The 27,608-nt window shown below is 43.3% G+C and overlaps 2 protein-coding genes across 6 annotated transcripts in view; one reads left to right on the top strand and one right to left on the bottom strand.

Annotated features, from left to right (window-relative positions):
- Nucleotides 1-19,399, top strand: part of LRRC75A (leucine rich repeat containing 75A) — a 102,849-nt gene extending 83,450 nt beyond the window's left edge. For 2 of the 3 annotated variants that reach the window (XM_080563428.1, XM_080563427.1), the window contains exon 4: nt 105-19,399. In XM_080563428.1, the coding sequence (XP_080419554.1) occupies nt 105-708 (604 nt within the window). In that variant the 3' untranslated portion in view covers nt 709-19,399. The remainder of the gene's footprint in view (nt 1-104) is intronic. The other variant, XR_013941253.1, reaches the window with a different exon arrangement.
- NCBP3 (nuclear cap binding subunit 3) overlaps nt 17,456-27,608 on the bottom strand; it is a 24,446-nt gene continuing 14,293 nt past the window's right edge. For 2 of the 3 annotated variants that reach the window (XM_080563419.1, XM_080563421.1), the window contains 10 exons: nt 27,134-27,233; nt 26,689-26,795; nt 26,280-26,565; nt 25,357-25,514; nt 23,976-24,140; nt 19,354-23,489; nt 18,896-18,919; nt 18,382-18,460; nt 18,061-18,116; nt 17,456-17,625 (listed from right to left, as the gene is read on the bottom strand). In XM_080563419.1, coding sequence (XP_080419545.1) covers nt 23,254-23,489; nt 23,976-24,140; nt 25,357-25,514; nt 26,280-26,565; nt 26,689-26,795; nt 27,134-27,233 — 1,052 coding nt within the window. In that variant the 3' untranslated portion in view covers nt 17,456-17,625; nt 18,061-18,116; nt 18,382-18,460; nt 18,896-18,919; nt 19,354-23,253. The remainder of the gene's footprint in view (nt 17,626-18,060; nt 18,117-18,381; nt 18,461-18,895; nt 18,920-19,353; nt 23,490-23,975; nt 24,141-25,356; nt 25,515-26,279; nt 26,566-26,688; nt 26,796-27,133; nt 27,234-27,608) is intronic. The other variant, XM_080563420.1, reaches the window with a different exon arrangement.

Raw genomic sequence — 27,608 nt, 5'->3', positions numbered from 1 at the left:
GCTGAACATCTCACCTAAATAATGCACAGTCCTGCCCTGCGGGAGGCTCCAAGCAGAGATGATGCCCCCCACATTTACACCCCTCTCCTTTTCCTCCCCTGCAGCCTGAAGGCCGTGCTGATGGGCAAGCCGCAGGACAACACGGTGGACTTGTCGGGCATCCCGCTGACGCTGAAGGACCTGGAGCGCATCGCGTCCTACCTGCAGCACAGCTCGGAGCACATCGACACGGTGGAGCTGTGCTTCACCGAGCTGACGGACGAGATGCTGCTGCAGCTGCTGCCGGCGCTCTGCGTGCTGCCCCACCTCACCACCCTCTCCCTCAACGGCAACCGGCTGACCAAAGCCATCCTGCGGGACCTCACCGAAACCCTGAAGGACCCCAAAAAGTTCCCCAGCGTCACCTGGATCGACCTCGGCAACAATGTGGACATCTTCTCCTTGCCCCAGCCCTTCTTGGTCAGCCTCAAGAGACGATGCCCCAAGCAAGGCAACTTGCCGACCATCCTGGAGTTCGGCGAGGGGCAGGTGAGCGATTTGGAGAGCCAGGATGGCCGGGCCGAGAGCCAGGAGGACCTGCGAGCCGACGAGGGCGATAAAACCGGAGCGGGCACGACCGACAGCACAGGCTCTCAGCCGACGGACAGGACGGTGGAGGCTGGGACGCTGCCTGGCTCGGAGCAAGGCGCCGCCACGCCGCAGACGTGATGCTCGGCTCCGCAGTGGGCGCGTTGGGCAGGGGTGGCAAACCCGAGACCTCCACAACGGGGGTCCTGGCAGAGGGTGGGCGCAGGCGGCTGGGATGCTCTGGGAGCGCAGAGCGTCGCCTGCCTCCCCTGCGATGAACGTCGACGTCGTTCTTCTTGACGAACACACGGACGGGATGGCGGTGAATATTTACGTTGTAGGAAAGCTGGCCGGGTATTTTTAAACGTTAGTGCTATGCTTTTTAACTCCTTAAAAACGCATCGTCAAGGTGGTGTAAGACAAGGCCCTTAGAAGAGCACAGAACCGGAGAAGGAAGGTGACCGGGTCTTACAGGATCCCGGCTGGTCAGACAGATGCCACAGCAGGACTTCAGACCTCTCCCACTCCGACTTCAGGAGCTGCTGCTGAATAGCATGCCTGGTGAGACGAGCCCAAAGCCTGATCGCACACTAAGCGGGGATGTTCCTGCTACCGGCGTGCCAGCCCCACGGGAGGGCTTTGCCTTCCTGGTGCTGGCGCGGAGCTAGATCCCGTGCCTGGATGCTGCCCTCTCCAGCCTTACCAGAACTGGGCTGGCCCCGCTGCCTGCCCGGGGTTTATTTGGCTGTAAAATCCCCTTTCCCACCGGCCTTGCTGCTGTGATGACTCCAGGGCTTCCCATGCGGTACCTGGAGCTGGCACCAGGGCACTCGGTCTGTCCCGGGGAGTGAGCTGTGAAGTCCGGAGCTGGGGCTCAGCTCAGGCTCGTTGCTGTTGCTGCCAGAAGAGGCCACAATCCCGGAGGTTTATAAAAGAAAAAAAGAAACCCAACCGCTGGGGTTTTCTCCCCTATATCACTGCCATTCAGGACTGGATGGATGCGGCCAGCCGAAGCCTCAAAGCCTCAGAAAGGTTTTTGGGTCACTTGGCTGTGTTCAACCCCACCTGGACCAGAAGTGCTTTGTTTGTAAAATGTTTTGTTTTGCTCTGTTTTTTGTTTTTAAGAGACATTGATTTTATTTTTGGATGGAAAACAGATCACAACAGAGCATCAGCGTGGGAACGCACTTTGGCTTCTGAACCAGATTTTCATTTGATCCTAAAACCTGGGGGAGGGCAGGAAAGTGGGAAATACTTCCCCTCCCATTCAAAGGACCAAACAGGACTCCCCTTGCTGAGAGGGAGCCCCTCTGTATCTGTTCACAGCCCTTCCCCTGACCAGCCTTGCAGCATCGTTTTCTGCCTCGGAGCAGTGACCCTCTGGCTTTGATTGTTCTGGGTGTAAACAGACTTTTTGATCGTTCCTTGGGTTCTCTTTGTTTAACATCACTGCACAGGAAGCTGCACACCATTTCCAGGGGCGTTCATGCTGTTGGTTGTTGTTTCTCCTCCATATGCAAGTAGGTAACTTAGAAGAAACTCTGCTACTCATTTTACTACATTTGGCAAAGTTCAGTATGATTTGCATGTATCCAAGCCTTTTTTTTTAATGCTAACTCTTTCCAACAGGCATGAAGAATCTTTGCAGTGAATGAACTGTTCTGTTTGAAATAAAGGAGCTATCCGTAATCAAAATAAATGACAATGTTTAATAAAGAGGTAGCACTGAGATCTCTGCACAGCTGGCTGCCCAGCGCTCCAGTGCCCCAGCACACCCATGGCCGCAGGGCAGAGCGGTGCTGAGCACAGTGCCTCTGCTTTCTCCAGGTCTCAGCAAAGAATCAAAAGAGGAAACAAACAGTCCTGTTCATGGGCTGGATTCAGTATGTTCAGAGTACATTATGGGGGCAAGGGAGGTGATGGAGACGGATGGCCATCCTTATTTTATATGTAAGAAATGAGCAAGAGCTCTCTTGGTACCCCAGTGCTCACCACACTGCTCCCCTCCCTCCTGTGCACAGCCCAGGTCCCCCCCATCTGTTTAAATTATTTAAATCACAAGCTCCCTGCTGCACAGCTTTTAGTTTCTGCTAAGTATTTGCACAGGAACCAGCTGCCTGGGGCCTCAGCATCCACCTGGCCCCCCCAGTCTGGCTGTGCAAATCCAAAAACCAGAGCTACTTTGCATTTAGAGAGCTGCATCTTTTATTTATCCTGTGTACACTGAACTCCCTCACTGACACAAAGCATCAAGCCCATTGCTCCAGCCGTATTTTCCCCCCGGCTGAGCTTCTACATGCTGCAAAACTCATCGGGAGCTGGTTTGCATTTATCTCCAGGGCTGCTGTGCAAAGGACAAGCCTCTGGAGAGCCCCCGCGTCCCCTGTCCTTACACCATGAGAGCAAGCTCTGCTCTCCCAGCACGGACAGGCTGCACCAGCGTCACTGTGTCCAGAAAAATTTATCTCCTCTGAGACAGGGAAATAACTGGAAAGGGCCTTTTATTGAAATATTCGTGCATGCTGAAGCCTGCACCACATTACTGACTGTCACAGGAAAAGAAAAATAACACGGCTCTAAGAGACAGCATTGTCATAAAACCAACAGGGCTTTAGCTACTCTGTCTCTTCCTTGCAGTGTGGGTTAGGTTAATTAGCCATTTATTGCACTTCAGCATGATGCTGATCCTGTGGGCTCAGTGAAGCGTGAGGTTTTTTGAGACCATGCCATGAGATTGCTTCCCTGCCCAGCCACCAGCAGCAGAACAAGCCTGGAGCTTGCCCCACACACTATCAATGTTTCCCATGCTATAGGGGGCTGCTTGCTCTGGACAGAAGCTCTTAACTGGCCCTAGAATAAGGATTTGAGTACTGAAAATCACTGCTGTAGATTATGAAAGCTGACTGAGGTCATTTGTCATCAAGGTGGGTGGGAAATGCCCACCTTAAAATAAGACGTTCATAAAAACATATTGGGGAAGCAGGCTGCACGGCTTCTCCTTCCACACCCCTCAGCCAGGCCACGCACAGAGCCAGGACTTTTCCACCCGTGGCTTAACTCAGCAGCTGGGGGGCGATTGTGGTGGCGGGAGCCAGGCCATAACAAAACCTACACAGATTCCATGGGTATTGCAAGGAAAATCCACTCTTGCAGGATTGCTTCAGTTGCACCTGGGTAAACCGAAAAGAAATGGGTAGGAGCAAAGGAGGATTTGCAGGATGCAGTTTTCCCAGGGAGAAGATGCCTCTGGGGGGGATTTTGATGCAGGACACAAGAAGGGAGACGAGCGAGACCCAGGCAAATCCCACCCACAGCGCGTGGGATGAGAAAACTGTCTGCGTAACAACCAGGAGGAGGTTAGGCTAAAGCTGTCAGCTGCTGAACCACGCTACCTGCTGCCTCGTCTTTTTCTCCTTATTAGTAGAAGAAAAAGTCCTGGCTAGGGGAATCTGTTGCATTATTTATTGGCAGCTCATGCTGGTGTGTTTAACGCCAGGCCCAGAGATCGCGCGCAGGCTGCTGGAGCTCAGCTGATAGGCAAAAACGTTTATAGTGGCATCTGGAAAAGCAACTATTATCCCTTAAGGGCTACCTGGTTTACATACAAAACACCGAGCAAGCACAGCCAGAAACCAGAGGGGCTTTAGTCCTTGCTGTTCAGGTAGCTCTGAACCAAAATGACCTTGCAGTTCAGACATGCACGGTTCTTGCTGGAATCGCTTTCCTTGCCGGAGCAAAAAGGCTGACACTGAAACACGTCAGGGCCCAGAAGGACAAACAAACATAAAAAAGGTGCCAGATGGCAAACACTGAGCAGTGGTGAGGACCAGGCTCCTGCAAGCGGGGATGGCTGGGTCAGGCCACCCTCCCTTTCCCAGCCCATCGATCATCTCCCACATTTCAGGGAGCAAACGTCCCTTCCTGTTGATAGATTTCCCTTTTTCTCTGACCACAGTCTAAAAAAACCCTGATGTATGGTGTTGTTTTGATGCTTATGACAACATTAAAGGTCCCAGCCAGGATCAGGGCCCTCCTGCAGCAGGTGCTTAGAAACAAGCCCTGCCTCAGCACATTGTAACCCACGTGGAAGGGACCCTATTGGGTCTGGGGTGGGCGAGCAGCCTTCGCTTGCAGTCACAGCTCTATCATGCCTGTGAAATGCAGTGCTTGGGTGGAAAACCAGCCTTTGGCAGTGCAAGTGTAAGTGCATCTGAAAAATATCGTGGCTGGGGTTGCTCTTCTGCCCTGCACCAAGGCCCCGAAACCACCTTCTGACATCCTAGGAAAAGGCATTTGATCCCTTACAGGAACCACCAGAAAAAAGACAGACACATGGCTGAATTTCTCCTTATTTCATGTCTACCGAGCACCAGTAAAGCTGTCTCTGCTGGAAGTTATTTAACGCTTCTGCTTTGCAATAAATATAAACCGCTTCTGTTACTCATCCAAGGCCTCCTCCCGCAGCGTAGTGCCTGCCCCTGGGGAGATGCCCCACGGCGACTTGAGACAAATTTCAGGCTGCCAACAAGCCCCAGAGGGAAGCGCCTGGCGGGTTCCTCGTCTTCTCCTACGTCAGCCCATGGCGAAGAGGCAGCAAGGCAGCTCCGAGACAGGCAATAACCCACAAAGGTTCCTTGGGGGGGTTTAATAGGTGCCAAAATGGCATCCGCTGGGACACGGCTTTTCTGGAAGCGACAAGCAAACACACTTAAACTGATTTTGGACAAATTAACATTCATTATTGAGCTCCTACAACTCGTGCCTGCTCCCTAACTTCCTCCAGCCTCTGTTCTCATGATTTCCCCTGGGAGGGTACGAACCACGTCCCGGATAATGGGCCCAGCCTGGCTGCTGGGCCCCGAACCTGGAGGTCTGCCCACCCACACACCCCGGTGCCCTCTTTCTTTATCTTATTTTCCACGCTGTGCATGCTGCTGGCATACCTAATAAGGCTGGAGCACGGAGCGAAGCAGCCTCCAGCAATGCTGCTGCAGTTCCAAAGAAAGCCTCAAATCGCGTGGAAATCAGTTTGGGCTGGAGCTTGCCAAGTCCCAGAGCGGCACAGCCACGTGCCAGGCTCCTGAGCAGCTCTGCTGCAGGTCGGAGGGAAGGAAAGACAACGCACGGGTTTTGCTTTCCCTGGGTTTTGTTTGTATTTTGTTTCAGCTTGCCTTGAGAAGAAACAGAATAGATCTTCAACTAGATTTTCCTTAATATTTTTTTTTTTAGTTAAAATAAATACAGTGAAAATCATGTTTAGTATCAGCTGGAGGTTTGTTGACTGCAAAGAAAAGGAAAAAAAAAGGCAGAACCTGTTTAAGGTAAAATTTTATTTCAGGGTGGGGGCGTCTGTTTTGTGCAAGGACTGTAGACATTTTTTTTTAACCAAATAAATATTGCATTAACCACCTAGCACGAAGCTTAGAGCTGTACTTTGAACATACATAGTGGAAAGGAGGATTTCAGGATCTTTTACCCCGAGATACCCCTTCTCGTCTGTCTGCTCCTTCCAAACCAGTGACTACAGGACATAAATGCCTCCTGTGACTTAATATTTGTTTTTTGAACAGTTAAAAGTGGAAAAACAGCTAATAGTATTTGCAGATGGTTTAGAGCTGTATAAAGGCAAAGGACTAAGAATATGGGAGTCAATTTAATCCACGACCCAAACACTGCTCTGACTAGAGGACAAAACCCAGGGACAGCTCAGCATCTTTCACCACGCATTCAAAACTAACGACCAACAAAAGTGACTCCTAAGTGTCTTCTTTCTATATAATGCCTTCAAAGACCACTTTTCCTAAACATCATGAAAGAATAGCCAAAAAATAAGCCGAACAACCAAAATGTGTGTTTTGTATTGAGCTGGGTGCTTGTTGGGAATACTACCACTAAATTGCTTAGCGTATTTCTTTGAGCAGCCATAATCACTGACCTGGTGGGGAAAGAAAATATTTAATCCACGTGGCTGGGGCATTACTGTTAACAAATCACTAGTGCAGAATTTACCAGGACAAACTGCATGAAGACTGCTAACTGTAAGGACTGGAGGGGCCTGGGATCCCAAGCTGGACCCATGTTTGGGAACACAGTGCTGACAGCTTGCATGAAAAGCGCTTAAGCCCATGACTCAATTACTGTTCCACAGGGAATTGGAGGTGCTTTGTTTCTAGGCTCAATGGGGCCTACGTTTTCTATCTTCTCTCCTGTAAATATGCAGAGAAGACAGTTGTTTTACCTTTGGGTGAGCTTATGGCTTTACATAAAATTGAAAACCTGGTTTAATATAGTCAAAAAAGATGTGATTCGTTCAACACCACCCTTAATTATTTGCGCAGATTTCTAAATCCATTTCCTGGGTTTTCTGCCTCCTAATAGCTTATTGATTTTGTGGCTTGTGTGCCACCGTTTATTCTTCTTTGCCTTTTTATTAGTTCTGAGGAGAAAGTAAACCCGTGCAGCCTGTTTCAGCCCTCAGGAAGGGGTTGCTAAGCTGCATCTGGCGGATTTGGCTGGGGAACCAGCTGTCAGCACGGCTCTTTAGGAGCCCTCTTGCACAGTACATCCCTCAGTGAGTTGTTAGTGGAAATCACAGCTAGAATTAGACCTTGGAATATCTTACTACAGGCACGTCTGTCCTCCAGGTATAAATACCTGGAATAGATACACAGGGACTCAGACTGGTTATATGCAATACTACAAGAAAAGGGAAGGGACGTTGGCTATAACTAAATCTAGGTACATTGCCATGGGAATGAGCCTACCTCTTCCTCTTTTGCAACTGCCTCTTGTCCTGCTATATCTCCAGGCAAGACCTGCAATTTCAGCTCCTGATATAAATGAAATGTAAGCTGGCAGCAGAGTCTATCTTCGAGCACAGTGCACGCCATGCTCTGGTACACGCTAACCCAGCTCCTACCAAACAAACTCCTGTTGAATCCCGCACGTAGCAGTGCAGGCATAAAACCTCAGAGGTGGCTGCATCTCCAAGCACACAAAATAGGAGGCATCTGCTTCAGAGCTACCTTCACGCATGCCTTTCCAATAGGAGAGCTTCACCATTAATTTGTTTCTTTCATCTCCTCTGTACACACCTGCCTGTTCAATTATGAATGCAAAGGCTAAGTCATTTTCCAGCAGCTCTGGGGGAAGCTGCACTTGCCTGCAAGCTCACAGCTCCCCTCCACCACATGCAAACAGCTTTTCGCAGAGCTGCAGGCTAAAACACAAAACTTAGCCTACTTCATATTCGTGCCCTTTGTCTGCTTCCATTTGCCACGCAAACCTGCCAGCTACAGCTACCTTCAGGGTCTTTGCAAGAGTAGGAAAGGAGAAGATTATCAGGCACATGAAAATGGTGAGATTTTCAAAAGAACAAAGCCCCCTTCCAAGCAGCTGAGGAGGAACGACTTTGCAAGCATGCTTAAGCCAACCAGGTGATAGGCATTTCCCCCAACAACTTGCAAAAATTACTGTAAAATCAGTCCACTGTTCAGCTAGGAATAAAAGCAGTAGGATAACGTAAAGCACCACAATGCTCAGATCACCACGGGCCAGAGATAGATGGTTTGTCCTGCTCAACATCCACAGAGAGCAACCCCGCTTCCAACGCTGCTAAAATGCAATGAACTGGGAGGGCACACGGTCAACAGGTGAGACAAGAGGGGGGTGAGAAACAGGGGAGAAGAAAAAAAAAATCAGATCAGAAACAACACGGTCAGCACAGAGCCCTGGGAGCTCTCAGAGCAGCCGCAGGACCTGCGCTTGTTGGGGGGCAAAAGGGCTTAGAGCCACCACGGCATTTGGGACAGGTTAAGAGAAGAAAATCAAGCAATTGGTAAATTAGAGAGAAACCCTGTGCTACACAGAAATGCTGCAAGTTCAGAGAGTCACAGCAAGCTCCGTTAAATCTTTCCACCGCTCGCTACTCCAACGCTTTCTATTTTTCAGACGCACTGGGTGGTGGCACGGGTCGCTGCCTGCGACATGCAACAGGAACCAAGTCCCCAGAGCGGCACCAAGCAACTGCTGCAGGCAGCCTGGGAGAAAAACCTGCTTCCCATCTCAGCCCTCTGCACGTCTCGCTGCTGGAACTGTCCTCGTTCTAGCTCATTAACCTGAGCGGATACTGCTTCTTTAAGCTGCAGGACTAATTAGGAGGCAGTAGAAGGCAAGAGTTATTTTCCCTACACCTCTGCACTAGGCAGTGCATATGCCCAGTGGAATAACAGCTTTAATTTAAGTGGTCATTTTCATATAAAGCGCATCTCACAGGCGGCTCTTAGCAGCTGAGGTGCGCACACCAACATCATCACCCATCTGGCTGCTGAACACAGAGGTATCAGCACTCTGCCTGCCACACCACCCTGATTTAAAAGTTAGTGCCACACAGCTTCAACACAGCTCACATGACAGGGATTAAAAAGGCATTCTCTGGTGGTAACTATATGCAAGAGTCAAGTAATCAACGATATCCTATAAGAAATAAGGTCCCAGCACTTCCGAAGGGCATTTCTGAATCAATGCCACATAGATGTAACAAAACATTGCCCTTGCTGCACCACTCGTGTATTTGCATTCAAGTCTCCATTAGCTTGTCCTCATTTTATTCTGTGTACTTCCAACTCACCAGTTTCTTTCCCCTCTCCCTCCTAAGCCCACCAAAACTCCTTCCAAAATCAGAGCTGCACCTCACACAAGGCTCCTCGCGCTGCGGCTCTGTGCAGAGCTCAGGCAGGCTCTGGTGCCAGCAGCTCCTCCCAAAATCCCTCCGTGCACCAGGATCAGCATCTGCCCAGCAGCGTTTCCTCCTCCCTCCTTAACCTCTAGAAAAACCTGCAGGGTGGGATTAGACACCAATTTCTCCGGGTATCATCAATTTTCCTACCTGCTGTAATTTCCTCTTAGGCACCAGCTCTTCTTCCTCTGGCAAGTGTGACTGCTGCCTGCAAGTCTGCTGCTTCAGAGACTTCTTTCCTCATCACCGACTAGAAGTGCAGCTTTCTGTCCTCACCTGCATCCCCAAACCACCCAGCACTGCCCGCTTTGCTGTTAGATCCCTGCAGCTTCCACCCTGCAAGCAGCAGGAGAAATCAGATAATAAACGTAGTGTTCTTCACTTATAAAATACTGGATTCTGTTAAGAAAGAAAAAGAAAAAACCCTGCCTTGTGCCTGAGCTGAGTGTTCTGGGGAGCACTAAGTGGGAGACAGATGTTTAAAATGAGGGGGAGGCTTAAAACGAGGAGAGCTGCAGGTGGTGCTGCACCTGGAGCACCAACAGGCAGCAGCTGTGCAATCACCAAGGGTCACCAAATGTCCAGCCCAGCCCTGTGCCACTTTGTGAACAGCCTCAGGGTTTTTAGGGAGGGTTTTTCAAGCTTTAATACTGTTCAACTCAGATTGTGCCACCCCTTCTTGCAGTTACCTGAAGACTTTGCTTTTTAGCATGTGATCAGATTGTCAGAGGCTGTAGGGGGGATTAGGGAAATTGCCAGACTGATTAGGTGCAGCTTTAATCCCTCAGATCAGGAAATAAGACCTGCAAAACATGAACCTAAGGGCTTTGGTGGAAATATCTCCACTGCATCTGTCTGAGAGTATAAATCTTGTTTTGTATTTACAGTTCTGCACAAATATCCTCTCTTAATCGACACCAAATCCTCACACCCCGTATCTGTGCTCCTGGTTGTTGTCTCCAGAGGGAAGATGTTTCCCCAAGTGCAGTGTTACTTTACTGCCACTTTCTGCTTTCTTTTTTTAATCTTGCTTTTATGTTTCCTCTAACATCCGCCATCTCCAGGCGCTTCACACATCTCCTGCAGCATCCCATCTGCAAACCCAGTGCTTTGACCTGCTGCTTTCTCGGTGAGAGGAGTTTCCCTGGAGGCAGAACTGCCTTCTCCACCTTCCTTGCAGAAACTCTCTCCAAAGACACAAGCTAATGAGCTTTCCTACCACAGAAACCAACCTCAGAAATGGGCTGAACTTGGCCAACAGGCACCCAGAGCAGGGGCACACATCAGACCAGGGCTGACCCTTTATTTGTGTAACCAGCTCCAGGCGTTGCATCAGTTCTTCACCCAACTGTGGTGTCACTGCTCTTCCTTTGGTCCTGCTGTCTGCCTCAAAACCCTGCTTTCTCCTCATCTTTAGCCTCTGAGCTGCTGACATGCTGCCAAGTGACACAGTCACTGCTGCTGTCATCTCCAAAACCCTTTTTGAAGCATAAAAGCAGTAGCTTTGAAATTCTCTCTCCTTGATGTGGTCTCCCATTTTGCATTACCAAACAGCTTGGCACTGACACAAAGGCTCTGTTGCCTCCTGCAAGAGGGAGCCTCCCCCTCCCCCTGTACAGATGCTCCTGCAGAAGCACACAGGCTGGCTTAGCGAGGTGACGGGATATGTATTAAATCAAATTCAAAGTGTACCTTGGTACAGTGGCTTTCCATTATTTTCTGATATCACTGTGGCGTTTCAAAGCTCCAGGTTCGTACCCTGCTTTGAAACAATTCTCATCATTTTCACAGCAGGTACCCTATGCATTTCACGGCCTGAGGAGCACTCAGGAAAAGATTTTATTTATTTACTGCTACAGTTGAAAGTAATAAATAGCTGGTTTGACATTACTTAAGTAAAAGCATTTATCTAAAAACCAACCAAGTTGCCCCTCCCTTTTCTCACTCACCCCGTAAGTCTCTGATCTCCGCTTTCTTCATCTGTGCTGGGGTTATAATCCAGCTTCCCAGGAACGCTGGCAGACCATTTCAGGGTTATCTGATGGAGGCACAAGAGATGTAAAGCATTTCGAAGGTTTCATCTGCTGTCACTGTGGGCTGTGTTAAATGGCTGCTGGACAGCAGATTGCTTGAGCAATAGCATTGCATTTGCTAGCAGATAAGCACTCCAATAACCTAATTACTATAGGAAGTGTTCTGTACCACTGGTATTTTGATCCAGATATTTATTAATAAAGTTTAAGCTCTTCAGGAAAATTCACTATCTGGGTGGTAAGCTTAGACTTTGCCTCTTGGCTAGGAAGTTTGTCTCAATGTGCTAGCATCAAACCTAATTCCATCCTTCAGAAACAACACCCAGCTAACACAAATCATCAAAAGCAGATGTCAAAAGTACAGAATACAAGAAAAAGAAAGACAACCAAACCTGAATAAATTATCCTCCTAAGGGACCTGGAAAAGTGCAAGCAAGGAAGTAATTAAAAAAAAATCTAGAAAATAAGATGATCAAGAAAAAAAAGCCCAACAAAAAGCCATAGACAGTATTGGGAACATGGATCATTATTTCATTCATTTAGCAAGTTCAAGTTGCAGCTGTGCTATGCAATCCTTTTATCACAAACCATTACAAATAAAACCCCTAATTATGAAAAATCTAACTACCAAATTGCAAAAACGAACAAGTGTCTAATAAGAAAAGCATGTACAGGAGAGCTCTTTATCTCCAAATTACTGGAGATAAAACTTTTGGCATTTCAAATTGATTAAAACAGCAGGGATTTCAAATTCCATCTCCTTAATATTAACGATTTACTCATTTGTATTTTGCTCAGGGTTTCCAGCTCCACATGCAGGTGCTGGTCTGCAAAAGGTGTTTATTGACTTCAGCTGAGCTGAAGCTCAACACTCACCAAAAGAGAGGCACCTGAGCTTTGCTGCATGAAATGCAGGCTTCAGCAAGTCCTGAAGCTGAATGCACTTGAGAGAAAGATAATGAAGGGGAGGCCGTTCTTCGTGCTTTGTTTTTATTTCTCCTAGAGAAAAATAAACTGTCATTCCATCAGCTCATCACACCGTTTAATCATGCACTGTGTCACTCCCATCAAAGAAAACAAAGGCTCAGCCTTTGCTGGTCCTACACTACAGAACATCATTAACAGCCAATTAAAGTGACATTTTCACTGTACGGGGGATTCTCTGTGTGGTAATGAAAGTTGCAAATCTTATTAGAAGAAGGAAATAGCAGAAACACCATGCTTCCCCAAACAAGCACCTTCCAAGGTCTCAAAAATCTTTCTTTCTCTACAGTAAATGCTCTGAAGGTGATGGCTGCACCATCTTGTGGTCTCAAACATCGGGTGGTGAAACAGGGCAGATGTTCTCCTTCTTCCTGAATTAGAGCCCAGGAGCACAAATGCTTATATTTTTCTAAATATATTATTTTTTGCATGCACTAAATGAAATTCCACCTGTTCCCTTCTTTAAATCTTGAGCAGGGTTAGGATGAGTTCATGGTATTTGGACCAAAATTGATGTTAAGTGTAAAACTGAGACACTAAATTACACCAACTGACAAAATAAGATCTGTCTGGTTTGTTCTACCAGACAACTAAATAACGTGTTGACCTTGTCCTTCTTTATAGGAACACACAAAATGTGACAAAGCTTTGGCTACACAAAGTCAATCAGGTGTTACAAACACTGCCGAGCTCAAGGCCTGGGTTAGAAGGTCAAACGTCCCATGGGTATTTGGAGTAGCTCAGAGTCTGACTCTAGCATCTGAAAAACTGTAACAAAGCATTTGCTAATGCAGCAGTTGGAAGAAAACAAACCTCTAAATTTTCCTTGCATGACACTAATATCATCTTAGTCATTCCCTGCCAGAAAACTGCAATTCCTCTGACGGCGCCTTGCTTTCTCCTCCACTAATTTGAAACGACGAGGGAGAGAGGAGTTGAAAAATTAACTGCTCTTCCATCTACCTTCAAGAAATAAGGAGTGAAGGTTTACAGTTTAGGACAGTCTTCATTCTGAAATATGCAGTACATCCCTTCCTCCCTTCTAATTAAGTTGATACAGCCAGCTAGAAATTGACTCAACTGGAATAGCAGCTACCAAGCCAAGAAAGAGCACATTTTTAGATTGGCTTTAGTTAATAGCTGGGATATATTAATTATAGTAATTCATGGTTTCGCAAGAGCATTCATTTTAATGCTTATGTAGATATGATTGCTTTACAATAACTAATCAGGAAATAACGATAATTAGCATTTATACGAAACATGAAGCTTGCAAACCACAAGTGTGCTGGAAAGGCAGCCACCTCCCAACATTTTTCTCTGCCCCCGATGCTTGCTTTCCTGTCCCACATCTTTTTTTATGCAACATTGGAAGGAACAAGGGATGAAACCAATGCACCTTCACTGGCATATGCAAACCATTTGCACTGTGCACATTTAATACTTCTTTTGATTCATTCTCCCATCTTCAGCACTGTAACACCTCAGCCTATTTTTATTATTTATTTTATATTCTGCCTCCAATGGACTTGTGAGCTGCCTGTTTGTGCCTTTTAGCATAGTCAGACGACAAATTCCCCGAATAGATTACAGGTCAGCACCACCTTGTCTTGTTTAGTGTCCTGCACATAAAGGAGCCTGAGGATTTGATTCTGCTTACAATTAGGCGAGTATTCACATCACAAAGTGATCTCTGCTGTTGGCGCCCTCAGCGCCATCTGAGTACAGCAGGGAAGATGTGAATGAGAACAAGAAGTCTATTACCCAGAGCAGCTACTCTCCATCAGGTCAGCAGTTACAGCTTGTAGTTTGTGGATAATAGCACCATACGTAATCATTATGTTTTCGCACAAATGAATTACTACATGACATCGGCATCTCGATTATTGCTAAGAACTGGCACTCTGCCATTCTTTGTTTCACGGCATAAGATTTATTTTCTTGCTGCTTTAATACTATCATCTATTTTAGAATTATCTGTGGTTGTCGGCTGTTTAAGTGCCAGGGACTCCTGCCAACTGTTCTCTTAAATCTTTAGAAAATCCAAAATAATTGTGTTTTAAAATCAGGATTTAATTTGTCACTTATTTCATAACACTGGAAAGTTGATGTCTTCTAAATGTAATAAAAACAGAACAATCTTATTTCCCCTCCCCTCCATGCACTGTTAAGACAAATACTAAGATTATTTAATGTTTCCATTTAAGATCATAGTAATTTGTTATGTTCAGGACACCTGTTTTGGTCAAAAGGCACCATATTCTAATAAGAACAACACTTTCGCATTCATTCATCTTTGCAAAAAGACAGCTTGTTAAGAGGATCCCTGCTGAGGAACTTTGTTTTTGATGAAAACAATAAACAAATACCAAAAGGAAACTCTTGAATAATTAACCATAATAGATACCACCAACTTGTAACCTCAATAAACCTAGATAAGCTGTTTCCTGTTTACTAAAGTATTCCCCAATCAACTCTTTCCCATTTTAATGAGATAATTCTGATACATACTAGCAAGAGCAATTACAAAAATAGGTTGCAGCAAGCCTATCTTAAGCAAATTAAACAGCACATTGAACTGCTGAGCAAAAAAGTGCCGAGAAGTTTCTGTTAACAGGGAGTGTGTGACCACAGTACCCTCCATTATCACTAATGGTATACAGAAACCCATTTAAAACAGTCAGATTCCTTGAGCTCCTTATGAAACCTTTAAAAACATTAATTCCAATACATACCATGTCAGCTAAAAAAAAAAAATAAAAAAAATCACCTGTCAACAAGTTCTCATGCACAGGTTTTTAAAATTAAGTGAAAGTAATTTTGTTTCTTAAAACAGGGAACAGAATGCAACTATTTAAAATTTTCATTTAAATAAACATTATAGCAAACTGTTCTTCATATTATTCAAGTACGCATTCAGGTAAGAAGAAACTAATTAGATCCAAACAACTTTTGCATACTTCATTACCCAGATTGAATGTTTACATTAAACTCTATCACAATAATGCCCTTAGGAAGAATCCAGATTAATTTACCTACACGGTATTACAGTATCAGGCACTCTATTACTTTTAGATGTTTCTCTGAAAAATACTTAACCTCTTCTGGCATGATTAAAACATTTAACTCCGACTTTACAATGACAGAAGCCTCTGAAATACCATTTCATACAATTAATTCCCTAAGCAAAGATTTACGTACTTGTTCCACTGATATGAATTGGATAGCATTCTAGAGCCTTGTGTAACAGAGCTATGTTAATTTATGACTATCAAAAGTTACTTTCTTTCAACTTTCACACTTGACTGGCTATTTCAAAGAGCACAGGTGAACTGCGCAGAACTGTTTCGAGGTCATTCCTAACTTCTTGCTCAATCAGTTAACATCTGGTTAAGGAATAACAAGCAGAAGTGCAAAATTCAGCTAAGGCAAAGATAAACCTTGCTCCCCGCCGATAAAAATGGTGTTCTAGTAACTACAGCATCCCAAGAGGCTGGCCTCTACCAAATGCACCCTTCCTATGAACTTCAGGAAAACAGGAGGTTGGGACATGCCAAGTGTATGACATACATTCCAGTTCCAGTTCATCCAGTTCCATGGGCAGAATACAGTGACGTGGTCCTTTCAAACCCCAAACCTGTGGCTTAACAAGACCTTACGTGGCTTTTGCACAGCCATCAGACAGCACAGCTCACCTGTGACACTGACCTGTGACGCCACATCGGCTGCAACAAGCCACAGCACCTTCTTTCTTTACCTAAGCTACACGGAGAATGCAGTCACAGCTGGGGCGGTCCCTGAAGTCCCTCACCGGTCACCCAGGAATGGAATAATATTGACACTCCCCTGTCACTGCTGCTTTTTCCCTTGTCCCACCATCCATCCTGAAAGGAAGCAAACCCTCCGACAGTGGTTTTATGGACTACAAATACCTGGGTACATCCATACCCTGCTTTTTGTTTTATGATAATCAAGAACTGTTCACCTAAATTACTACAACAAAAATACTACTCATCGCAAGTGCCACCATTTTTGACTTAATGGTGTTTTGTCAGCTGCCTTTGAGGGCTGCTTCCTGGCCACATACCCTCTGACAAAACTTCATATGGAACAACAGTTTAATTGCTTTCAGAAGCAATATCAAGATATATTCTACTTGGAGCTGTACAGTTAACATTACTTACGTTGTTGTTGGCACAGCGTGAGCGTGTGGTCACAATTAATTAGTGATCTTTACCTTTTTCAGAAAGCACACTTTAAAGACTACACGAACGTTTTTCACTTGGTGACACCAAGTGGGCAAAATGATCAGCAACATACGCACTGATAGGCTGCCTCAGTGCACATGCTCAATCATTTTACATATGGTGAGACAGATTCCATACCTCCCCTACAAATATAAAGAGCACTGCAGTGTTCAAGCCTGCCAGTTATACTTCCATAATAAACCTCAGTGGAAGTTTCAGCCTCAGATGCAGTGTTTCTGATTCTATCATCTCCATTTTGAATTCCCAGATTTCTCCCCAAACTTCACGCCTTCCATTAACCTACCTTCATTGTACATCTGTCCTAGAGTAGGCACTTATCACAGAAGCAGCCTTTTTTACTCTTACCGGTTACACCCAAGATACCAAACAAGTTGCAGAGGATCTCTTTTCCGTTTCTCTGCATCTGGAAATTACTTTTCACAATTGGACCACAGCTAGGATGCTGCTACTACAGAAACAGACTTTCTTTGTCTGTATTAGGCTTTCAAAAAAAAAAAAAGGCAAAAATAAGGCATAAGCACCAAATTTGGAACAAGCTACAGAAACAGTTGTGTTTGCCCTAATTGTACCATTTGCTTTTCTTGCTGTAGAGGTATTAAGGCCTCATCTCCACAGTAATTACAGTAGCAGTATTAGTATCATTTGTTTAAACTGTTTAAAGCAAGTAAATTACCAAACACCAAATAGAACGCTTACGCAACTAAAAGCTGTTTACATTATTTGCAGTAATTACACTGCAGTGTATACATCTGCTGCTTTATCATATTATAGCTAATCACACAAGTGTGCAGTATGTTTATCAAAAACATGTCGTGTAATGGAAAGTCATTTCTGTACGCAGTCAAGTAATAAAAATAGACCCAAGATGGTTTTATGAGAATTTTAATGTGTGTAATTGTAACAGTATTACTGTTGTCTTTTCTTAAGTCTATGGACAGAAAAATATGCAATGTTTACACAGACTAGTCCCCGAGCTCACATGCACGTTTCCTTGGATTCCTTCTTCCTCAGACAAACATGCTTTCAGCATGAACACCTGTAATACAACAGCATGGATAAGTTAACCAAACAACACTAATTATTAATCTATTTCTTACCATAAGAGATATCATCAGAAAAACCTTTGTTCACCACCACTCAATCTGCCGGTAATTCCAGCAAATTTTGGTTTATTTCATCATATGATATCCACAAATAAATTGATACATTTCTAACAGAATACCTTTATTCCTTTGTCTACTCTAGTGCTGTCAGCAGAACTGTAGTACAGAAGACAGCTGCTCATACCATTTACCCTTAGTATTTTAGCTCAATAAAGCATTTTTTTTGTCCTAGAATTTCATTAATTGTACTTTTAGAGATAAGAATACACAGAAATATGTCCAATGACAATGTTTTCAATTATATAACTTTTCTGAGACTGTAGCCAAAAAGCATCACAAAGAATTAAGAGCATACAGATTAAACTCACCCCAAAGAATCTCCTGCTCTTGCAGTCCCACTTCCTTTCCCAGGACTTGTGAAGGGCTGTAACATCAATTGATAGACATTAGCATACGTGGCAGCAGAGACCCAGAAGCTATACTTAAATATAAGGATTCCTAGAAATAAGTATCATAGGGCTTTGTATTTTGAGGAAGAAAGGAGGGAAAGTAGATTGATTCAAGCTATGGAGAATGAACCTACAAAATTTGCTTCTCGTGTTTTTGGCAACCTATAAAACCCATTTATTCTCAACTTAGATTCTAGATGGTATAAAGCTCTACAGGGTCCAGTGAAATTCACCACTTACCTTCACATTAGGGCCAGCTCCACCGAGCTACCTGCTCCCAGTCCTAATCACATCATGCTTATCTGGAAATACCAGGCATCTGCAGAGCAAATAAACATTACCTGATTAGTCCTAGCAGACAAATTTCCAGAGAAATCAAACTGCGCGCACGTGTAGCTGTATTTCAGACAAATAAGAAGGTTATCGTCAGTTCTCGCATCTGACGGCACTTCCTATTCAAGGGTATCATCATCAACAGCCAAGAACTTTTGCATGCCACTACCTGAAGTAATTGTTTAACTCCTTGTACATTTTTCCTTTTGTCGATAAAAAGTGTTAACTGTTAGCTCAATGGGACATAAAATAGTTCTGAGCAGCTTTATTTCCTTAACTAACTTTAAGCTGTAATTATTAGAGATTATTTTCAATTAACAGTCCTGTATTTAACTACTTTGCATCGTTAGCAATATTAGGAAAAGCCCGGAACTTTCTGACCAACTTGGTGCAGCTTAGAAGAAAATAAACTTTAACTTACTCTTTGCTTCAAGACATCTTCCTGCTGGGGGAATAAAAACAAAACGAGCATTAATACAGTGCACTTCAGTAGTAATTCCAAAAAATCATCGAAGCACATTTATTGTAACTAAAAATAATTAAAAACCACCCAAATGTTTCTCAAATAGCTTTCAGTAGCCAACGACCCCGCCCCAAACAATTTTTTACTCAAGACATTTCCCTTGGGCTGGTTGCCAGAGCATTTTTGCCACAAAGGGAAGTTTTTCACATGAAATTTCACAGAACATCGACTAGAAGGCTGTAACGCTTGCTCCATGGCAAGGGTTCGGCACACCAAAGCACACAAGGAAAAAGATTTAAAAAAAAAAAAAGGAAAAACGGATAAGCCGTTTGCTAAAAAGGGTAGAAGTCCCCAGAAGGCCTCCGCCGCCCCGGCCGCCCCCTCCGAGGCCGCTCGTCCGAAGCCCCGTCACGTACCGCGGAGCAGGCCCCGAAGCCGTCCCGGCGGGGCCCGGTGTCCGCCCGGTGCCCGCCTCCATGCGCGGCCTGTGGAGACGAGAGGAGCGAGGCCCCTTCTCCCCCCCCCGCCGCTGCCTCCTATGGTCCGACCCAGCCCTGGGGACCACGAGGCACGGCCGCTACCACCAGTGCCGGAGGGGGGGGAGTAAAATGGCGGCGCCCAACGGCCCCTCACAGATCGCACGACGCCGTCAGCCGCGCTGGGCGAAAGGGCGCGAAGAGCCGCGGCCGCCGCTTATAAGGGCTCGGGACGCACCACTCTGATGAGGGGGGGGTGAAGGCTGGGCCACTGCTGCCGCGGGGCAGGGGGGGCCGGGGGCGGCCATTTTCTGCAGTGCGCTCTGCGGGGGACGGCCCTCATGGAAGGGGGCGGGCCTAAAACAGGCAGCGCGGGGCAAAAGCGGCCTCTGACCTCTCTTCTTGCACACAGGGAGACAGGGGGATGCAGCCCTTTTGTTCAGAAAAGCTGCACTAGTGGCTTTTTGGTACTTACGTTCCAGTAAAAGGGGGTTTGCCAGTGTGATTATTGGGAATAAAACAGGTGTTCGCTGTGTTTTCACATTATAACACCACCTTGAACAGAAAATAAGTTAGTTTTTCCCCTCTTAGCTCACTTATTCTTCTTCACAGAAAAAGCCTAGCATGTTGAGGCAGCCCAGGAGGAGAGCTGCAGGCACAGAGGCTGGGCCCCTTTGTGCGATATGTTCACGTGAACCCTGCACCAAAATTCCTGTTTTTGATGGCAGGAAAAGCTTTCTATGAGAAGCATTAGTGTGGTCCTATAACTAGTCACGTCAAATTCAGAAACACATATTTCTCTTCCATGGTGCAGATTTGCCTGCAAAAAAAAGCCCAACTTCTAATTTTTTGCAGTTTTTAAAAGCGGTAGATTCTAGTAAAATACATAGGTTGCACTTCTCAGCATCAGCACATTTATTTCTACAGCAAATTACTCGAAGGTGGAATCTTTGTGGTTCCCTGACCACAAAGATAAGGAAGGGGACTTACAACAAAATTCTCTATGCAATCTCTCTCTAGGACAAACGGATTTGTTAACTATGTTAAGGAAAAAACATTCACTAAAGATTCAGTGCTCATTTTTAATTATCAAAACACAGAAATTCATGTTCAGGTAACTAAGGAAGACCAAAGGTAGCATTCCTGACACCAGCAAACGCCTTTTCAAGGCTTCTCTGTACATCATCAAAAACCAAAACCAGGCAAACACTCAGTTACCAAAAGAAAAAAAAAAAATCCTCTCTGTAGTTTGCTTCAACGGTAAACTCTATTTTTCTTGCAGCTAAACTCCTGTGTTCTCATTAACACACACAACCCTCTCCCCAAACCATAAACACAATAGACCCTAGTAACATAGAGGCATTTCTAAGGCGTACTTACGGCTACATGGAAGACAGAACCAGTATTAATGGCTCCTCTTCCAAGAGTGCAAGCCATTGCCTACACCACTTTCCTTGCCTTCATGTGTCCATTAGTTCGAATCTTTCATATCAGCTCAAGAGACTTTCTATTCATTCCCATTCCACCTTTTGTACCAGTTAGTCCATCCTTCACCAGGCTCAAGATATGAATTTTTACATAGAAACACAGTGGTTATCAGCAACATTAACAGCAGACCACAGCCAGTTACTGAGCTTAAAAACATGCAAGGATTCACAGCAACGCGGAAGACGATCTTCATAGACCAGAAGCACGATCGGTATCTACCTTCTCCTTTCAGAAAAAGGAAAGGCCGTAATGGATTCAAAGCAGTAACACAACACAAAGGTTTACTGGCAAAAAGAGACTGGTTAAATGAATGTTATCAGGATCTTGAGAAACGGGTAAGGTAGGATTCTATTTTAAAGCTCTGGAAGGGATATTAATGAAAGCACACATTAAAATGAATTATTACAGTGATCAGACATTGCAGTCATTTACTCTCCATAGTACTTTTATGAACCATATTTATATATTCAATAATTAAATATAAAATCAAGGGTGACACAAAACAAGGAAACAAAGACATGAAGCCCAGTCAGTCACTAGATAACACTTCAAGTCTCTCATTTTACATGCTGCTTTCTTACCCATAAAAAAGCCAAGAAGAAAAGTTAACTGCAGATCCCTTGCTTTAGTGAAATTTCAAACCTACTCCAACTCATTTAAAAAAAAAAAGTGGGGGGCACAGGGAGAGAAAAAATTGTTTGCTAAAAAGCAGAATGGGGAAGAAATATTCACAGACATTTTGGACTGATAGAACCTACGATATATGGACAGAATCACAGAATCTCTGATGCTGGAAAGGACCTCTGGAGGTCATCTGGTCCAAGCCCCTGCTCCAGCAGGGCCACCCAGAGCACATTGCCCAGGACCACGTCCCATCCGCTTCTGAAAATCTTCAAGGAGACTCCACAACCTCTCTGGGCAACTTCCAGTGCTCTGTCACCCGAACAGCACAGAAGTGCTTCCTGATGTCCAGAGGAAACCTCTCGTGTTCCAGTTTGTGCTCGCTGCCTCTTATCCTAGCACTGTGCACAACTGAAAAGACCCTGGCTCCATCTTCTTTGCATCCTCCCTTCGGGTGTTTATATACATTGAAAAGATCCCCCCCGAGCACCCTCTTCTCCTGGCTGAACAGTCACAAAGAGAATGCAAACACTTTCAGACTGTCATAATGTAGCACTGTTTTTGCCACCTGTTCCATTCAGCTGAGTCTGATGTGCTATCATCATTCCTTATTCAGAATTGGCAATCAAAATGTATGCCATGGGCAACAGAAGAAAAAAATTGCAGCTGCACTCTGATCAAACATTTTACCTATCTAGAGAGGGTATGCAGATAAAAAAGCTGAATGTAACAAGTCAACCATGTGCACACTCACATGTACTATATAATAAGAACATTCAAAAATATTGACATGGGACAGTGATCCTATAGTTTTCCTTTTCTCTTTCAGTTATATATATATATGTATAGTTAAACAGCACGTAGGAAAACATCACTATAGCTTTCACCATGGCCAACAGGAGAATTCTCACAAATATAAAAATGTAAGTTTTTAAACTGTTAGATTTCTTCAAAACAATACAGCTGAAATGAGAGAAATATGATTTCTCAGTATGTAACCAAAAACAAAGCACCCTTGGGAAATTGCATGATTCTCTCCAACACCCATCTTTGCAGTCTTGAGCACTGCAATCCCTACAAGAGCAGAACACAGTATGACCAAAACAAATGAGTAGAATTCTTTGAGAGCAGTGATGCTGTATGGATTCTATACGAAACTTCACCGTACTGCAACATTTAACTTAGGTTTACATTCAGTATTTTGAAGGAAGGGAACATGACATTCCCTTTATGCTTTATCCTCGCTGGCTGCCTACCCAGGAAGCATTATTGTTATTACTTTAAGAGGAAAGGTGCTGGTAAGAGCCAGAAGGGCAAGGCAATGGTGTTGGCTATGAAATGCCCTGTTCTTTGGATGAATTGTGTAAAATATTTTGTTAAAAGATTCCATGTTAAAAATATTAAGAACAAAAAGGTCTTCTTAAAAATACAGAGTATTTCTGCCTCTTCTTTTATATTCTGAGCTCGGGGAAAAGTGTTTGGCTAGAATTAACTACAGGTTTGCTGTAATAAAGATATATGACAACGCCCTACGTAACACAGGGCCAACCACAGACTCCAGACAAACATGATTGCTTTAGGTTTCTAGTGGCATATGCATCTATTTTTGTATAAAAGGAACAGAGACGTTTCTGGAACCTTCACTGCAGAGTCTTTGCCAGTGTTCAGCTTTTGAACAAAGGAAATCTTGCCACTGTGCAGAGTCACAATCTTGAGGATCAAAGTGTAAAATCATGATTCAGTATCTGATCCAGAACTGCTTTCCCGGCTGATTTCAATTTGTAGAGAGGGTAAATTATCCAATCGACTCTTCTTTTGTCGAGACTGTTCTTTTTCCTTAATAAGAGCACCCCAAACCCTTTGGAGCTCTGAATCCTCCTCCTCTGGAGATGCCACAGAGTTTTCAGGTTTATCTGAAGTCTTTTCTTGTGTCTTCGGAGCAGACCCTAATCGGGTCCATAAATTACCTAATTAGATGAAAAACAAGCACTTTAAAAATGACAGCAATTTACTGCATCTCTTTAAACTCCTCGTACTCCTCCCACAATGTCTGGTATGGAACTTGCTGTGCCTTGAAGCAGTGGTTGAAATTAAAATATGAGCTTCAGTACAGTCTCGTTCACTCAGTTTCCCATTTGCAGAGGGCGCTACACACAGGTCTGAAGTGCCATTGCTTTCATTGCACTTGTTTTACTGCCCTGTTTTGACCACAGTTCTAAAGTATTCCTCTACTCTTAACCATACCTCCAGAAAAATATTGTTATCTTACTCAATTTAAACTGCCTGCAAACATTTAGATTTCAAAGCTCAGAACAAGCATGTACTAATTAAGTTTTTTAATTTCATTCACCTAAATATCCTTCACAATTTTCAGCTGAAATTTCTCTTACACTCTAAAATCAAATATAATACTGCAAATACTTGCACTATTACCTTTTCCTCATAAAACTAACCTGATTTCTTCTCTCTGGTATCAGAGTAGAGGCCTTTTACATCTTGTTTAGGGATTCCTAACCGGCTGTGTACATCAGATATCGGTTCTCGACGAGGAGCAGAAGTACTACTTGGAGGCTTAACTTCTGGAGAATGGGGTCTTTTTCCCAGTCTTTGCCGCACATCTAGGGATATTTTCAGTGATTAAAATGACAAAAATCATGTTGCATTTACCTAAGTTTTGCCAGCTAATTTTGTGTTCATTGCACACTTTGTAGAACTCGGAACTAGACAGATGTCCTGTTTTTTTTTTCATCTTTTCTATAGTCTTTTCATTAAGTCTTTCATACACAGATTTCAGTCTTGGCAAAGCCTGCAATAAAATTTACCCAGATTTCACTATTTTTTTCTTGGCAATACATTTGATATTTAATGTTTCAGGTTATATTCTGTCCATGTACCAAAAATGTATCAGTAATTCCATGGCTTGATGCATTTATTTCAGCAGCTCAGCATGTATGTATCCAGCATGAGGTAGGACTATGAGATAATTGTTAGGCCTTCAGTAATTCTTTTCAGATTATAGATATTTTGCTTTAGAATTCTAATACTGCTTAATATTTTGCAGAATAAAAATAAGAATATAAGAATATTAAATATACTGACACTTAATCCATGATAAGAATCTCATATCCTGAAGTTTGTCTGATTTAGCCTGATGTGCCTAGTCTTAAAAAAGGTTCAAACAAAAATATGAAGAGGAATTACATGATTTATATGCCAACTTGTCAGAGGCACAAAATGTACATGAAACATAATATACAGTAATGTAACTTCTATATTACATTGATACAAACAAGAGTATCTTTCACCCATCAGTCAGATAATCCTCTGGATACTACGTATGTCAGAAATAGCTGAAATCACACATGCTGGAGTAAAAAAAAAAAGTAAATTAAGCACAAAATTTAAAATAAATAAAAAGACAGCCAACTGAAAAATACCTTCATATTCACATTATACATATTATTTCACGTAAGTAGCTGGTGTCTCAAGTTTGAGTTCGTACCTGACTCCTCTTGTGCTGTTTCCCATAGAGTCATACAGAATCTCTGCCTCAACAATTAAGCAAATCAAAAAGGACAAAGTGGGGGAAAGTAGACAAAGGCAAACAAATTAAATAAAAATAAAACGTCACTCACTTAAATATATTTCATTTTCCCCCAAAGCAATCCCCAACTCTGTACCTTAGTGAGGAAAAATTAACTGTATAAATGCAGAAACTGCTGCTGAACAGAATTCCCTCAGGTTTTAAGTCACAGTAGAGGACAAATGTGAAATGACTATATCCATTTTAATAAACCACTCATAACTCTGCAGAGCGTCAGGGTTTCAAATTACCTGATTTCACAGTGCTGTTTTGCTGGCGCGGCCCATTATTATGCTGACGTTTTTCTTCTAACAGTAGTCTTACATCTACAACTTTCTCCGATGATCCTTTACTGCCAATCCGGTTTTTGACATTACTGGTCGCTATGCTATCTGCTCGCATAGAATTCCTAAAAAAAAATAATTTAAAGTCCCTTCAACAAAATGAAATCTAACATAGCTCTCACAACTTCTTGTAAGTAAAATTATAGAAAACAGTACTATCAGGATTTCTCTACTGAGAAACAGGTAAGAATAACAAAAACTTTTAAGAGTATGCTTTTTGGTCAGAATCAGAAGATCAGAAGTATAACAATAATCACACGAACACCTCGGTAACCATTACAAGGCAGATATGCAGATACCCAGCTTGTATCTCTAAGGCTGTGCCTCTGGGTTGAAATTCAGAGTAAATGAATAATTTCAGAATTGTTAAAAGACCTGACATTATAATGAACCATAGTAATATACTACCAGAGGGATACATTTTAAAGTTATTTTAATTACCTACAATATATGTAGTTTTGGTTAATATGCCCATAATGAACAGACACTACTTTTTGTCATTATACATCCAAGGATGGTTGGCCCAGCTATGAAATGCAAGAGGTTAATTGTGCTTGCTTGCCTAAATGTCCACTGATTCCACTTTGAGTTTTACATTATCATAATGCCAAATACAGAAATCTACAAACAAAGTTGTATTTTCAATATGTTAACTGCAAAGAAAAGACCGATACAGGCTTTTCGGTATTTTGCATTTCATCTTTAAAACATCTACTACAAAATAACATTAAGATTTAAAATAGCAGCTTCAACAGTTTGTCTTTAAGCTTTGACTGCACTGTCACTGATTATATTTCAAATGACACTTTTAAAGAATAGGAAACTTTTACCTAATATTTTTCAGTTGCGATTCGACCTCATCTGCATACATTGTCATTTTCATGCTCTTTTTGGGAGAGGGTGTTGATATCATTTTCAATTCAAGATCATAGTCCATTTCATCAGAATCAGATGCACTTGCACTTGATCGTCTTGCTGCACTGCGGTCTCGAGACTGTTTGAAAGGTTGCAGTTCATCACGGTATTCTACAACAACTCTGTCATCTTCATCCATATCCTGATCTTCTTCCTCCTCCTCTTCCTCCTCAATAGGCTCCTCAGGAACATTTACTAAGCCTGTAGCAAAACATATCGATTATTGTAAGCTGAAATTTATCATTCATAGATAAAAACCAATGCAGAAAAAAAATGTAAATAAATGATTCAATACAATTAAACATCAATATTGGCATCGATTACCTGAATGACGATGTTTATAAGGAGGAGTTAAACCAACATCATCCCCAATAAGTGTCCTCTTCTTTATGACATCCCGGTGGATTCGTCGTGAATGGTATCTTCGTTTCCTGAAACACCATAAAAAGAATGACATTGCTGTCACAGAAAAGGCACGGTGAATGAGCTGTATTCAGTCCTGGATGAAGTATGTGCAATTATCACTCACTCTAATAACAGACAAATACATTTATGTAAGAGATCTGTTCTGCATTACTGTTCTGAATATAAACATTTACTTTCACAATAAAATATTTCTCTTGCAAATTCATTATCGCTTTGTAAAAAAAAATACACTTAAGAAATATCTACAGAAACTAAAAAGAAAAAAAAATCTACAAGTTAGAACAGTTTTGGACCATCTTGTCGGAGCACTTGAAGTGTTCCAATTCCTCTATCCTGTACTCACCAAGAATTACTAAGAATCCCCTTCATGCCTCCATAATTGGGATTGCCGTACTTCATGTAATATTGGCTTCGCCTTGCAGCTCCCAGCTCTTTTTTGTCATCTGAAAGGAAAAACATAAATTATTAGGATATTTCCCTCTTAGAATATACCTTACTATACTAGCATAAAAATAAATAACCATCCAGTCAGACACAGAGAGCGAAAGACTGAATATGTCCTACAGAACAGCATTACTTCAATTATTTTCATGAAGGATAAAATTTTGCTGATACCTCATCTGAAATTTGTCCTAGCACCACAGAGTTTTATGTGTGTCCAGAAACTTAATTCCATGGGGACTCTCAGTTTCTACGTATCAGTTAACAGAGCATTACATCCCACTCTAACTGCTGGAGGCTCTACTTACCTTATTGCTGACCTCTCTTTCCTTTATGGATATGTCATTTTCTACATGACCCAGAAATTACATGCATTT

The sequence above is a fragment of the Anser brachyrhynchus genome (assembly GCF_964034855.1).
Source record: "Anser brachyrhynchus genome assembly, chromosome: 20".
NCBI classification, from domain to species: Eukaryota; Metazoa; Chordata; class Aves; order Anseriformes; family Anatidae; genus Anser; species Anser brachyrhynchus.
The sequence above is the reverse complement of the archived record's forward strand: the minus strand, read 5'-3'. Positions and strand labels throughout refer to the sequence as shown.